This window comes from Episyrphus balteatus, chromosome 2, assembly GCF_945859705.1.
Source record: "Episyrphus balteatus chromosome 2, idEpiBalt1.1, whole genome shotgun sequence".
NCBI classification, from domain to species: domain Eukaryota; kingdom Metazoa; phylum Arthropoda; class Insecta; order Diptera; family Syrphidae; genus Episyrphus; species Episyrphus balteatus.
Window position 1 is genome coordinate 48,819,188 of NC_079135.1, and position 14,548 is coordinate 48,833,735.

General features: G+C 30.8%; 2 protein-coding genes across 2 annotated transcripts; both read left to right on the forward strand.

Annotated features, from left to right (window-relative positions):
- The first annotated feature begins 708 nt into the window (after positions 1-708).
- On the forward strand, positions 709-1,120 carry LOC129912424 (larval cuticle protein 65Ag1-like). The gene is made up of 2 exons (XM_055990640.1): positions 709-842; positions 922-1,120. The coding sequence occupies exons 1-2, from the start codon at positions 727-729 to the stop codon at positions 1,118-1,120; spliced, it is 315 nt and encodes a 104-aa protein (XP_055846615.1). The 5' UTR covers positions 709-726.
- Positions 1,121-4,004: 2,884 nt separating this feature from the next.
- On the forward strand, positions 4,005-4,419 carry LOC129912426 (larval cuticle protein 65Ag1-like). Its single transcript, XM_055990642.1, has 2 exons — positions 4,005-4,114; positions 4,186-4,419. The coding sequence occupies exons 1-2, from the start codon at positions 4,005-4,007 to the stop codon at positions 4,382-4,384; spliced, it is 309 nt and encodes a 102-aa protein (XP_055846617.1). The 3' UTR covers positions 4,385-4,419.
- Positions 4,420-14,548: the final 10,129 nt, after the last annotated feature.

The following is a 14,548-nucleotide window of genomic DNA, read 5'->3' on the forward strand; positions in this document are numbered from 1 at the left end:
ATTTTCAAAAATAATTGAACATAAGCGACTTATCATCACTGAAAGGAGTCTGATGATCGGGTTGGTCCCCGTGAAATAGCTATAACTCCAGACTATAATGAAAACAATCGGAAAACAATACAGAGTTGTTTTAAGGCAACACTTTTTTAAAAAAAAATTTGGTATTTTTGCACTGAAAATGATTAAAGAAAACGTTAGATTTCACCCATCATTCCCTGTCAATTGATTCTGATACGAGTTGATTAGTTGAGAACAAACTATTAAACAAAATTTACCTACATCTCACGTATCAACATCTTCATGTTTTAAAATTACAAAACACCTATTAGATGAAATTAAAAAATCCAAAATGTATGCAAAATTGCTAGATTAGATGGTAAAATTATGTATAATCCAAATGAATAAATTTTGCGAAGATATTACCTAAATAAGATTCGACTTGACTTCTTGAAGAACAACTTCGAAGACTTTTACTTTTGGTGTAGAGGTATGCGTGAATGCGAATAAAATGCGTGAATCTACTTTTTTGCAAACAAATTTGCAATGTAAATGTGATACATTATGTTTATAGGCACAAAATTCCTGATCTAATATATGAACTCTGCTGGATAGTTTGAACTTGAGAATTTGTGATTTACTATATAAAGTAGTACGATATCCCTCACAAAGTATCCACTAAGTTTTCAGTTTCCTTACGGTTAACAACAAACAAACAAACTTATCAACATGAAATTCGCCATTGTTTTCGTTGCCCTTTTCGGTTTGGCTTTGGCCGCCCCAGCTGAAGAAGCTTCAATCGTCCGCTCAATCAGCAATGTCAATGCTGATGGATACCAATTCGCGTAAGTTTTTTTTTTACAAACAGTTCTTGAAAGTTTAAAAAACTAAATATCATTTTTTTTTTTTATTTTATATAAACAGTGTTGAGACCAGTGATGGCAAAGCTCACTCCGAAGAAGGTCAAATTAAGAACCCTGGATCTGAAGATGAAGCTATTTCCGTCAAGGGACAATACAGCTACATTGGTGATGATGGTGTCACTTACTCTGTCAGCTACATCGCCGATGAGAACGGTTTCCAACCCCAAGGTGCTCATTTGCCAGTTGCCCCAATTGCCTAAGTTTTAAAAAATATTGTTGACTAGTTTAAGTGAAAATACAAAAAGCATGGAAAAAATCAAAGTATTCTTCTTTTCAATATTTTTTTCTTAATAATATTATACAGCCAAGCATTCTAAGACATAAGCCGAGAGCTCTTCCGACAAAAAAAAAAAAATTTTGAAATTTTTTCAGGACTAAAAAGACTTCACAAGAATATAATTCAAACATAGCTGCTTTCGAAGCATAGGTTGAAGAAGCGATTTTAAAGTTCAACAGGAATATCATTCTTCTCATCACATCGAACTAACAGCAAGTCGAGGAACCATATTGAATTAGCTCTATGAAAATGGATCATCCTTCCGTATTAAACTAGTCTAATCAAAATTTTTGCTTAAGTTTCACCCTATTTGAGGGAATACCTCTCTCTCTCTCTCTCTCTCTCTCTCTCTCTCTCTCTCTCTCTCTCTCTCTCTCTCTCTCTCTCTCTCTATCCTTACAGGATCTGGGAAATTTAGTTAATCCAGCAACATACAGCCTTTAGGTTCGAGGATGTTTCTTCTCGAAAGATAACTTTACTTGCATTTGTACAAAAAGAAACAGTTGAGATAACAATCAAACATGACATTACGATAATATAGTGGTTGAGACTGAGATGTAGCAGTATTTGGATCTTGTATAGAGAGAATTTTGGACGAAAAACAAACGTTACCTGTCATATAAGTACCAATTTTGGAAAAGTTTAATTTTCTCAAAAATAGGTTTTGATAAAAAAAATTCGAGTATCAGTTTTAAGACAAGGTCTTTCAAAAATCTTTATTAACGATTGAAAAATCGAATTTTCGAAAGCGGGACATTGTTTTTTTTTTAAATTTTGGTTTTAAGTGTTGATTAATTAAATTGCTTCAAAATGACACCAACTTTATTTTAAAACTTTTTTTCAAAAAATTATTTATACAAAATTAATTTTTTATAAATCGATTCAAACGATTTTGATATTTTTTGTTTAGCTCATTTTATTTAAAAGTTGTTTTTTTTTTCATTTGAAGAACTAATTTTTTGTTTTGTTTTTTATTTTCATATAAATTTCGCAAATTTGTACAAAAAAAAAGTCTTAAATATTTTAGTAATTTGAATTCCAAGAGTAAGTCTGTATTAATAACACAGGTAAGACAAAAATAAAAATATTTTTTGTGCTTGGGTTTAATTTGCACTTTTTGGGTTCATTGTAAACCAAAACAATAGATAATCAGCCTTTCCCCTCCTAAGATTTGCTTTTGTAGTGTTGGGAGCAAAAATACAATTTTCATACCCTGTGCAAGAACGGTGCATTGTACAAAAAAAACTGTTAAGATCTTAAATGTAGATAATTTAAAGCTTTACATTTTTGCCAAAGCTCTTTATTCGACTTAAATTATAAGAGAAAAGTTATGATGAATACAAGGTTTTTTTGAGTTCAAACTGTAATATTTTTTTTTTTATCTAACTTCAACTTTGGAAAATTTTATACTTTTTTGAAAACTGCAATACCGGGACAAGTTTTAAAAATAATAAACCAGATTCACACAATACAAATTTTTTTGGTCTTGTTGCTCTGAAATAAAAGTAAGAAATTGAGTTTTTATGAAACTCGGAACTGTTAATTAATTTGCAAAAAAATGGCGTATGAAATAAAAAATATTTTTATTAGTTAATTGTTTCTTTTTGTTAGGCAATGTTTTAGTGAAAGAATTGTAAAAAACAAAAATCAATTATGGGCAGAAGAAGTAAAATACTGTTGCAAAGTAGAGATTTGTTCGAAATTTCACAAGAACTGTAAATATTTGGGATGAACAAGTTACAAAATTCTGAGAGATCTTAAGTTAGCCTATCAAATTGTAAATCCCTTCTATTCTTGCAAATTAATTACAAGCACACAGGAATAGTTGAGAGTTGTTAGTCACAAGACCTTGCTCTTTCACGAGTGCCGCATGTTTATTTAACTTAATCACTCGTTATCAGCACCAAGTGAAACGAATTACCAGAAGAAGTGCTGATGAGATTAATTTCACAAGGAAACTCTTGTTTGATGAAGAATGCAAGCAGGCATATCCTTATGCTTTAAGCATAAAGTCTGTGAATCTATAAAAAGAGAGTATCACCTATTTTTGAGAAATTAGAAGAGACATTAAAACAAGCAAGTAGAAAAGATTTATATAGGTTGTTATGATAGCTATGTATATTGAAATCTGTCAGTATGAGAGAATAGAACAACATTATAATTATGAACAGAACAGACTTAGATTCTAAGTCCTTTTAAACCATAAAATTTTACGCAAGAATAATTATGTTTTTTCCCTATTTTTCAGCTTAAACAGTAACAAAATGGCATATATGTACATCAATCTGTTTCAAATATGAATAAAAACAAACAATAGGAAATCTCTTGAGACTTGATAAATTGTAATTATGTTTGAGCATACAAACTCACTAATTTTTTTAACGCTAAGTTTTGTGATTTATTTGAATTTAATTCAGATGATATTTTCAGTCTCTAAGTAAAAGAAATCAAAACTGATACTTATAATTGGCTATAATATTTATGGTTTGAATTTAAATCTGTCAATAAATCAATAAACAAGACTTTTCGTTGTTAAAAAACAACTTTAGGTTGCTCTGTCTATTTTTATGCGTAGACTACCTATAGTCTCAAGATGTGTACAGTTTTTGTTTTACAGACAAAATTTGCATTTTAAATGTGACAAATCAAATTCCTTGTCTCGTACGACTTCTACTGGATAGATTTGAACTTGAAGACCAAAATGATATTTATTTTGTTTGAACTATAAATACTTTAGATGACAATTACTAAGCATTCACTAAGTTTTCAGTTTTCTTACGGTTAACAACAAACTAACAAATATCAATATGAAATTCGTCATTGTTTTCGTTGCCCTTTTCGGTTTGGCTTTGGCTGCTGAAGAAGCTACCGTTGTCCGTTCAGACAGCAATGTCGGTCCTGAAGGATACCAATTCGCGTTAGTTTTCTAAAAAAAAATGTTCTTAGTGTTCAAATCAATAAAAATATTTCAATCCTATTCAATTACAGTGTTGAAACCAGTGATGGTAAAGCTCACTCCGAGGAAGGTCAATTGAAGAACATTGGATCAGAAGATGAAGCTATTGTAGTCAAGGGTCAATACAGCTATGTCGGTGATGATGGTGTCACTTACTCTGTCAGCTACATCGCCGATGAGAACGGTTTCCAACCACAAGGTGCTCATTTGCCAGTTGCCCCAGTTGTTTAAGTTTATAATATCTAGTCAAGAAATCCACCTACCTATCCTGAATCATTTTAATTGATCCTACCTACCTCAAAACAAAATGTTGATACAAAATATTATTAAATTAGTCTAAGATAAAATACAGAAAGCATTAAAAAAAAAAAAAAAATTCTTTGATTATAATTATCAAATCTCAACTTAGAAATTCCATTAAAAGACCAACAAAATTTAACAAGCACCTGTATCAAACCTTTAATGTGGAAACTTTTCACTGATTTGAATGATTTGGGTAACACATCAAAACTAACATAGAGAGAGTTATTTTTATTTTGGTATCGCGTTAGTGCAATGATATACATAGATCAAATGTGTTTTATCAATAGGAACAAAGCGCTCATTTTCCAATTACTTATACTCAACTTATACCTACAAATATATAGCAATAAATTCTGCAAATTATTATACTTCTTAAAAAATAATTCCCTTCCCCCTTCAAGGTAAAATAGCTACTGTTCTCCTTATTCAAAAATAACTTTTTAAGCAATTACAAGCAGGTTAGCCAAAACATAGTTTGAAATATAAAAGTATTTAAATAGAGAACTCAGAAAAAAAAGTTCACTACGGTGTATACGTAATGTTTTTTTCCAAATTTAGGATATAAGGCATCGAAATGTTAAATATAAAAAATTTGTGAACATTTAGAAAAGAGTGATTTCATGTTTCAAATATACACCGAAAAAAAAATTTGATAATAACAGCTATCAAATTAACATTTTTCAGTGACAAAAGTCGTCCAACAATTAAAATTAGACCAGTGCCGATGCCTTCAAAAACATTAAAAAGTACAAAAAAAATCATAGTAGGATGAAACCCATTGGAAAAGGAGGAGAATATGATGAAAATGAAAGGAAAAATAAATTACGGGCGAGCCGAGTTCGGGAAGTGGGTGGGTTGAGTTTTTAATGGTAAAAAATGGTATATCTCGATTTCCGGCAAAACTACAAATCCTATAGAAAAAAGTTGTATGGCAAAGTTGTAGGTAATAAAAAGATCTACATAACTTTTTATCAACAATTTTTCCACATTACCTCAAAATTAATGTGAAAAATTCAAAAAACCGAGTTTTTGGTTTTTTATTTTTATCTTTTTCAAAAACAAAAATTTTTCTACGAAATTTGGTGAAAACTTACCTTATTATGTCCCAAATACACTGTAATTTATTTGATTCAAAATATCAGCTTTTTTCAAAAAGTCGGTGAGCATGACGTTCGTTAAAATGTCTATTTTCTGATGGTGTAAAAAAAAATTTACATTAGTATACTATAGAACATGTTCTAGTAAAATTCAAAAAATTAAAAAAGCTTGAATTCGAAAAACATTTTTTATCATTGTTTACAATTTTGGCCTATTTATTCAAATTTACACTTTAATTACTCAAAAAACGTAAGAGTTCATGTAACATTGATTAATCTTACGTTTTTTGAGTAATTAAAGTGTAAATTTGAATAAATAGGCCAAAATTGTAAACAATGATAAAAATTTTTTTTCGAATTCAAGCTTTTTTCATTTTTTGAATTTTACTAGAACATGTTCTATAGTATACTAATGTAAAATTTTTTCTACACCATCAGAAAATAGACATTTTAACGAACGTCATGCTCACCAACTTTTTGAAAAAAGCTGATATTTTGACACGTGAATTTTCGATTGAAAATTAGGGTGTTTTTTTGGTATTAAGTCAGAATAAGGTGAACAAATTAATATTTTAAATTTTTTTTTTTTTTTTTTTTTTTTGACGGGAGGAAATCTTCAAAAGACACTTGGCAGTATTCGACACCAAGTAGTGTGGGACTCTTAACCACTAAAACCACCTCTTTATCAGGACCAATCTTGAGAGATCGACATCAGATTTTTCTTTCTTAACTTTGTAAAATCACTTTGGGGGAAGTTTAAACTTTTAATACTTTCCCATGTTTTTTTAGACCATAAGCTCATGAGGCTTGGTTCTTCTTAATCTCCGAACATGGTTTCTTGTATTCAAGACGGACACCATTTGGTGGTATGACTTTGCAGTCTCTGATTATGCGATACAGCGTATTTTTTAACAACTTCTGTAACCGTTTCTATTTGTAGGTCACGATGTAGATCGCTATTTCTTATGTACCAAGGTGCATTAACTATTCCACGAAGGACTTTGTTTTGGAATTTTTGGATGATTTCGGTATTTGATTTTTTTGTACAGCCCCATAATTGGATACCATAGGTCCAAACAGGCTTTAGTACTTGATTATACAGCATTATTTTGTTTTGGGTTGATAAATCAGAGTTGTTACCAAGTAACCAGTACATTTTTCTATATTTCAAGTTTAGTTCTTCTCTTTTCTTTTTGATGTGCTCTTTCCACTTTAGCTTTGCATCCAAAGTCATTCCAAGGTATTTGGCCGTATTGGCGTAAGGTACAGCTTGATTATTAATGAATATTGGAATATTGTTTATCTTTTTATTTGTAAAGTTTATATGTGAAGATTTTGTTTCATTGAGTTTGATACGCCATTTTTCGGTCCAATCTCTGACTGTGTCGACGGCATATTGCAGCTTTACTGCTCCCCTAGAGACACATTTGTCGGGTACCAAAATTGCGGTATCATCTGCAAAAGTAGCCATTATGGTGTGATTCCCAACTGGGATATCCCTTGTGTATAGTAAATACAGGGTAGGACCTAGGACACTTCCTTGTGGTACACCGGCTTCTATTTTCTTCAATTCCGAATATTCTTGATCGTACCTTACTCTAAACAATCGGTCTGAGATGTACGATTTTAATATTTCATAGTACTGTCTGGGAAGATCCCTTTGCAGTTTGTACTCAAGTCCCTCATGCCAAACCTTGTCAAAGGATTGAGCAACATCTAAGAAAATAGCTGAACATACTTGTTTTTCTTCTAATGCTTTTTCTATTACATCCGTTATTCTATGAACTTGGTCTATCGTGGAATGTTTATTTCTAAAGCCAAACTGATGATTTGGGATTAACCTTCTTTCTTCTATAATTTTGCTAAGTCTCTTCAGAAGCAGTTTTTCAAAAACTTTTGCCATAATTGGTATAAGCGATATTGGTCTGTAAGACGTCACTTCTGTAGGTGGCTTACCTTGCTTGGGTATGACAATAACTTCAGCAATTTTCCAATGGTGTGGGACATACCGTTGCTTAAGGCATGCATTTATTATATATTGGAGTTTTATGAAGGCTTTCAAAGGCATTTCTTTCATAACCTGGGCAGTAATTAGATCGTAACCTGGTGATTTTTTATTTGATAGTTGATGTAAACACATACTTTTTATTTCTTTTAATCTTACAATTGGTATTTCACTTTCATCTATCTTATCAACTAACTGTAAGCTATTTTCAGCCGCGTTTGTTGGGTATGGCTTAATTTTAAATCAAATAAATTACAGTGTATTTGAGACATAATAAGGTAAGTTTTCAATAAATTTCGTAGAAAAATTTTTGTTTTTGAAAAAGATAAAAATAAAAAACCAAAAACTCGGTTTTTTGAATTTTTCACATAAATTTTGAGGTTATTTGAAAAAATTGTTGATAAAAAGTTGTAGATCTTTTTATTACCTACAACTTTGCCATACAACTTTTTTCTATAGGATTTGTAGTTTTGCCGGAAATCGAGATATACCATTTTTTACCATTAAAAACACAACCCACCCACTTCCCGAACTCGGCTCGCCCGTAATTTATTTTTCCTTTCATTTTCATCATATTCACCTCCTTTTCCAATGGGTTTCATTCTACTATGATTTTTTTTGGTTTCAAAAATTATCGACCCTGGTCTAAATATCAATTTTGATATTTTATCATATCATTTTGACATTTTTTAATTTCATGTGGGATAGTGAAAATTTCACTTTGACAATTAAAATATCATTTTGACATTTTTTTAAGTTTAAGTGGATAGTGAAAATTTCACTTTGACAATTAAAATATCAATGTTGACTAGATTTTACGTTTAAGTTTATTATAATGAAACCTATTTCTTTCCTTTTCATTTTTATTATTTTTATTAGTTTAAGAATTTTCTTTCTTTTTTCATAACATTACTGAAAGGGAATATTCTTTACAAGATAATGGTGATATTATTTTTTCTATTAAAGGTGATATAATTGTTTTGTTATTTTCTCCCAAACTATGTGAAGTAAAATCTTAGTGCCGATCAAATTTTCTCAGTAAATCATACATTTTACTTCAAAAAAACACAAAGCGCCTTTAAATTAGTACACATTAAGAATTTTTTATTTAATATTTTTCAATAATTTGGAATGAGAAATTGATATGAAAAAATGATAATAAAATATCAAAAAAAATTTCCAAAATGTGACATTTAAATATCATCCTGATAATAAAAATAATGTTTTAACATTTTAAATATCATAAAACACATTTTATAGAGCATTTTTGGCTGATATTTAAAAAATGTTAATTTGATATTTAAAAAATGTTAAATTGATATTGTTTTTTTTTTTTTTGGTGTATATATAGAAATAATCTTGGGATGGTTTTGTAGCCCATAGTTTTTTGTTTCTATTGAGCTTTTATGCCTGCCAAAATCTCAATTGTAGTGAAACTCTTTATGTTTAATTATGTAATTAATTTTTGTGGTAAATTTTTCAAAACAAAAAATATTTGTATTGTCTGTCTATCGTCTGTCTATCGTCTGTCTGTATATAGAGCTGCAGCCAAACTACTGATGCGTTTTGCTTCAATCTGGGTAGTAAAGAGTTTTAGGTAATTTCCTATTCTATTTTTATTTTGTTTTATCCTTTGCATTCGAATAAAATGGAAAAGGTTATATTTCTCAAAAACGAATCTAACGATTTTGTTAAAAAAAAACACGTGTACTGTGGCAAATAAAATCCTACTTTGGAAATACAAACATAATTTCCTTGAACAAACGGTAACTGTCATATAACCGTTTTCTTGATTTCTGACCTTCTCATAAACGACTGAGCCAATTTCAATGAAAATTATTTCTATACAGAACCGTTTAAATTAAATAAATATTAAAATATCTAAAAAATTTTCAAATCATCTAGATTTTGATATCAAAAAAAATTTTCAAAATTTTGTTTTGAAAAAATTGGTTTTTCAAAACAAAATTTTGAAATTTTTTTAATAGTTGTTTTAATAGTTGTTTTGAAATTTTATTTTTATGTGTTAAACAGTAAATTTTTTCATAAAAGCATCCAAAGTTTTTTTTGAAAAATTTTGATTTTTTTTTAGTAAAAAAGAAATACATGCATTCCAAGTTTTTGTTTTGTTTTTGAAAAATGATAAAGTTTTTTATTATAAAAATAAATACATAATTAAATAAAAAACACGATTTTTACAATTTCAAAAAAAAATTAAAAAAATTCTTTGTTATACAAACCATCAACAAACCAAATGGCATCTCAGATCAAAGATTATAAAAATTCAAAAGGATGTTTTCGTAGTAAAAAAAAGAGGTTGTCTGTAAAGCCGGACACGGACGATGATTTTACGTGATAACGTCGTAAGAAAACAGGTTGTGTGCTTTTAAAATGAGTCAATTAAAGCGTTTATTTATTTCAAACAATCATAATTTACAAGAAAAAATTAAAAAAAAATTACCTTTTTTCTTTTCTCATTATATTAATTTTTTTTATTTTAAAAGCTTACAAAAAAAAAAACAGTGTGTGTACACATGTACACGCGACTGAAGTTATACTTCTCATTCAGTATATGTAAATGAATTTCATTTGATATTTTTAACTTCTATTATTAAATTAATTAATCCACAATTCGTTTTTTTACATTTTTATCAAGTGAACAATAAATTAATTCTTTCATCCTCCTTGCGTCCATGTAGTTTTCAATTTATTCTGTGAAATTTACTCATGTTGTGCGGTTCAGAACGCACGGTATACCTATGGTTAACGAAAGTAAATGAATTGCGCATAAAATGTGCCATATGGTAATTTTATGAGAATTGTGTGTGCTTCAGCACTAGTAGTAGCAATATGGAACTTGCAGGGTTGCTACAAAGCTCAAAAGTTAGCTGAGCTCAGCTCACAGCTCAGCTCAAATTTTGAGCTAGCTCACTTTTGAGCTATGTACCATAGCTCAGCTCATTTGAGCTGAGCTGAAAGTGAGCTGAGCTGATGGTTGAGCTGAGCTGTTGGGTGAGCTGAGCTGTCGGTGAGCTGAGCTGAGCTGTTGGGTGAGCTAAGGTAAAGTGAGCTGAGCTGAGCTGTGATGGGTGAGAGGATACATTGATTTTTATTTGGAAAGTATAATGAAATATGAAGATATTTTAAACTTTTATAAAACACCATAGCTTAAGATGTTTGGTTCTAGTTATTAATGGAATTATTTTAACACATGGATATTTTTATAAATAAGACAGATAATTTTTCGTGACCTTTTCTCTTGGTTTTTTTTAATAGTAAATATATTTCTATTTTTTTAGTAAAATATTTCTTTTTTTATCATAAAAAAAAAATTCCGGTACAATCCGGTTTTTCGATTTTTTTCAAAATTCCGAGAAAATCGCGTTTGAAAGTTGGGGTAAATTTTTTTTTTCGAAAAATCCCCGTATCTTTGAACGCTCCTGGAAGCTAAACCGCTTCAGAGCAATTTTTAGGAGTGATGCTTAATGATAGCTTGTGTCATGGGCCTACGCTTTACACATTGTCAGATTTTTAAAAAATAGCCTTCCATGTTAAACCACCACAGCATGCCTATTTTTTCAGAATCGTGCCTATTTTTTTTACTTTTAAGTTCTCCCGGTTTGAGAACGCGTGGACCTACAGGGATGGGAGTTGTACCCAAATGTAGGTTAGAGTCCCCGCTACCTTTTGGCATCAAAAATTTTATTATCATTTTCTTTAAAATTCCGCGATATAGGCGTTGGAAGTTGGGGGCGCGAAAACTTCTGGGAGCTGAACGCTTTGATCTAGAGACAGGGAAGTGGTGCCATATGAAAGCTTATATTCTCAGCTAGCCGATAGTGGTATAATCCGGTTTTTCGCTTGCACATTTTCAGATTTTTAAAAAATCGCCTTCCATGTTAAACCGCCACATCATGCCTATTTTTTCAGAATCGTGCCTATTTTTTTTTTTTACTTTTAAGTTCTCCCGGTTTGAGAACACGTAGACCTACAGGGATGAGAGTTGTACCCAAATGTAGGTTAGAGTCCCCGCTACCTTTTGGCATCAAAAATTTTATTTTCATTTTCTTCAAAATTCCGCGATATAGGCGTTGGAACGCTTTGATCTAGAGACAGGGGAGTGGTGCCATATGAAAGGTTATATTCTCAGCTAGCCGATAGTGGTATAATCCGGTTTTTCGATTTTTTTCAAAATTCCGAGAAAATCGCGTTTGAAAGTTGGGGTAAATTTTTTTTTCGAAAAATCCCCGAATCTTTGAACGCTCCTGGAAGCTAAACCGCTTAAGAGCAATTTTTAGGAGCAATGCTAAATGATAGCTTGTGTCATGGGCCTACGCTTTGCACATTGTCAGATTTTTAAAAAATCGCCTTCCATGTTAAACCGCCACATCATGCCTATTTTTTCAGAATCGTGCCTATTTTTTTTTTTACTTTTAAGTTCTCCCGGTTTGAGAACGCGTAGACCTACAGGGATGAGAGTTGTACCCAAATGTAGGTTAGAGTCCCCGCTACCTTTTGGCATCAAAAATTTTATTTTCATTTTCTTCAAAATTCCGCGATATAGGCGTTGGAACGCTTTGATCTAGAGACAGGGGAGTGGTGCCATATGAAAGGTTATATTCTCAGCTAGCCGATAGTGGTATAATCCGGTTTTTCGATTTTTTTTCAAAATTCCGAGAAAATCGCGTTTGAAAGTTGGGGTAAAATTTTTTTCGAAAAATCCCCGAATCTTTGAACGCTCCTGGAAGCTAAACCGCTTGAGAGCAATTTTTGGGAGCGATGCTAAATGATAGCTTGTGTCATGGGCCTACGCTTTGCACATTGTCAGATTTTTAAAAAATCGCCTTCCATGTTAAACCGCCACATCATGCCTATTTTTTCAGAAACGTGCCTATTTTTTTTTTTACTTTTAAGTTCTCCCGGTTTGAGAACGCGTGGACCTACAGGGATGAGAGTTGTACCCAAATGTAGGTTAGAGTCCCCGCTACCTTTTGGCATCAAAATTTTTTTTTTTTATTTTCTTCAAAATTCTGAGATATAGGCGTTGGAAGTTGGGGCGCTCACTTTCAGCTAAGCTCAAATGAGCTAAGCTATGGTACCTAGCTCAAATTTGAGCTGAGCTGTGAGCTGAGCTGAAATGTGAGCTTTTTGCAACCCTGGCAACTTGCCACATGGAAATTACCACATGCAACTTGCCACATGCAACTTGCCACATGTAACTTGCCACATGCAACTTGCCACAAGCAACTTGCCACAGGCAACTTGCCACATGCAACTTGCCACATACAACTTGCCACATGCAACTTGCCACATGCAACTTGCCACATGTAACTTGCCACATGCAACTTGCCACATGAAACATGTTACTTGCAACGTGTTGTGTGTTTTATGTTTGCCGTACTGCGGCGTACTGCATTTTTAAATACTAAAGTACTGCCTACTCTAAAGGTGAAACGACAGCCCTGCTACCCAGGGTGATCGCGTCATAACCCCTTTGACATTCTTGTCAAAAAGTAAATTTTCATACCCACCCTCCCATAAGAAGTATAACTTCAAAAATTATACCATTAAAAAGCCAAATATTTCTTCTCAATAATAAAACCATTTTTAAATTTTTACAATGCGCAAAAAGTATTAAAATAATTTATTAAAAACAATCATTTCTTGTGAAAAAAGTGAAAAAAATCATTTCCATCACCAAAAAATTAATTTTTTTTGATATAACAACCTATAATAAATCTTATACCACCTTAAAGCTTATTGCTTCAGCTCAAAATATATATATCGATCATGTCTATTAGGCATCTCCAAAAAGAGCTAGAATTTTTTGAACTCGATCAATTTTCATCAAAAGAAAGGTAACTTTATCAGGATGCTTAATAAAGTTAAATCAAATTTGTATTTGCTTTAGATCAAAAGATAGAACCTGTTGTGTTTTTATTTCACCGTTATCTCAAAATTGTGACTACAAAATTGATTGAAATTTTGCACAAATATATTCCTGTCTATTATCTATCTACAATGTAAATTTCATTCATTTATCTGTTGAAGAAAAAAAGATAAAAATAAAAAACAGTTAAAAAAGGTAAAAAAAAACTTGAGACAACAAATCTGGTTTTTCCCGTTATTCGATCAAAAACCATTTTATAATACCAATTTTTTGCACATGTATGCGTCATAGACTACATGTTCTATATGCTTTAGATTTTTTGAACGCTACAAAAAATTTAAAAAAATAAAAAATCACCCAAGAATACCTCAAAATAAGTAGGTGTTTTTCAAAAATTCATATTTCGAAACGCAGAGACTTAAAAAAAAATCCGTATTAGACCCCTAATTTTTTTTTAATTATCTTTCGAATGACGTTTTTCAAATTGTCAAAAAAAATTTTCCCTACCTATAATCACTACTTTGTCAAAGGTCTACCTCAAGTTTTAGTTTTAGAAAACCATTAATAGCTTGGTTTTGAAATTTTTTAGAATTTTTTCAATACCATTGTCAGTTTTGCAATAAATTTATCTATTGATTAAAAAAAAAATTCAACTCTTTACATTGTCGCGTTTAGAAAATAGCTAATTTTTTGAAATTTTGTTTTACTCCTATTTATCCTATTAAAAGATGGAATTTTTTAAAATCCTTCAAATGTATTTAACTTCAGGTTATTATCTTTCAAATGAGCTATAGAAGATTTTTGTATCTTTAATAGTTTATTTTAAATTTTAAATTGAAATTTTTGCCGCACTGCTAAAAATTTTAAGTGGAACGTTAGAAAATGGCGTCACTTTTTCGTGGTGGCTCCCATGGTTCATCGATTTATAAGACGTTTTCACGTCAAAAAAAAAAAACCTTTTCACATTTCTTATAAAATTAATGAACAAATTAAATTAAAATTCTTGTTTAATGATTATTATAACATACTTTAACTTTTACCATAAGAGCAAGTACGTGCGACCCAGTCCTGCATTATATTTATCTTCTTCTAGATTTTTC

Excerpts from the sequence above, each read along its gene's own strand:
- LOC129912424 (XM_055990640.1), top strand. The coding sequence starts at position 727 with ATGAAATTCGCCATTGTTTTCGTTGCCCTTTTCGGTTTGGCTTTGGCC. Across the intron at positions 843-921 it reads GCTGATGGATACCAATTCGC|TGTTGAGACCAGTGATGGCA; the intron begins GTAAGTTTTTTT and ends TTATATAAACAG.
- LOC129912426 (XM_055990642.1), top strand. The coding sequence starts at position 4,005 with ATGAAATTCGTCATTGTTTTCGTTGCCCTTTTCGGTTTGGCTTTGGCT. Across the intron at positions 4,115-4,185 it reads CCTGAAGGATACCAATTCGC|TGTTGAAACCAGTGATGGTA; the intron begins GTTAGTTTTCTA and ends ATTCAATTACAG.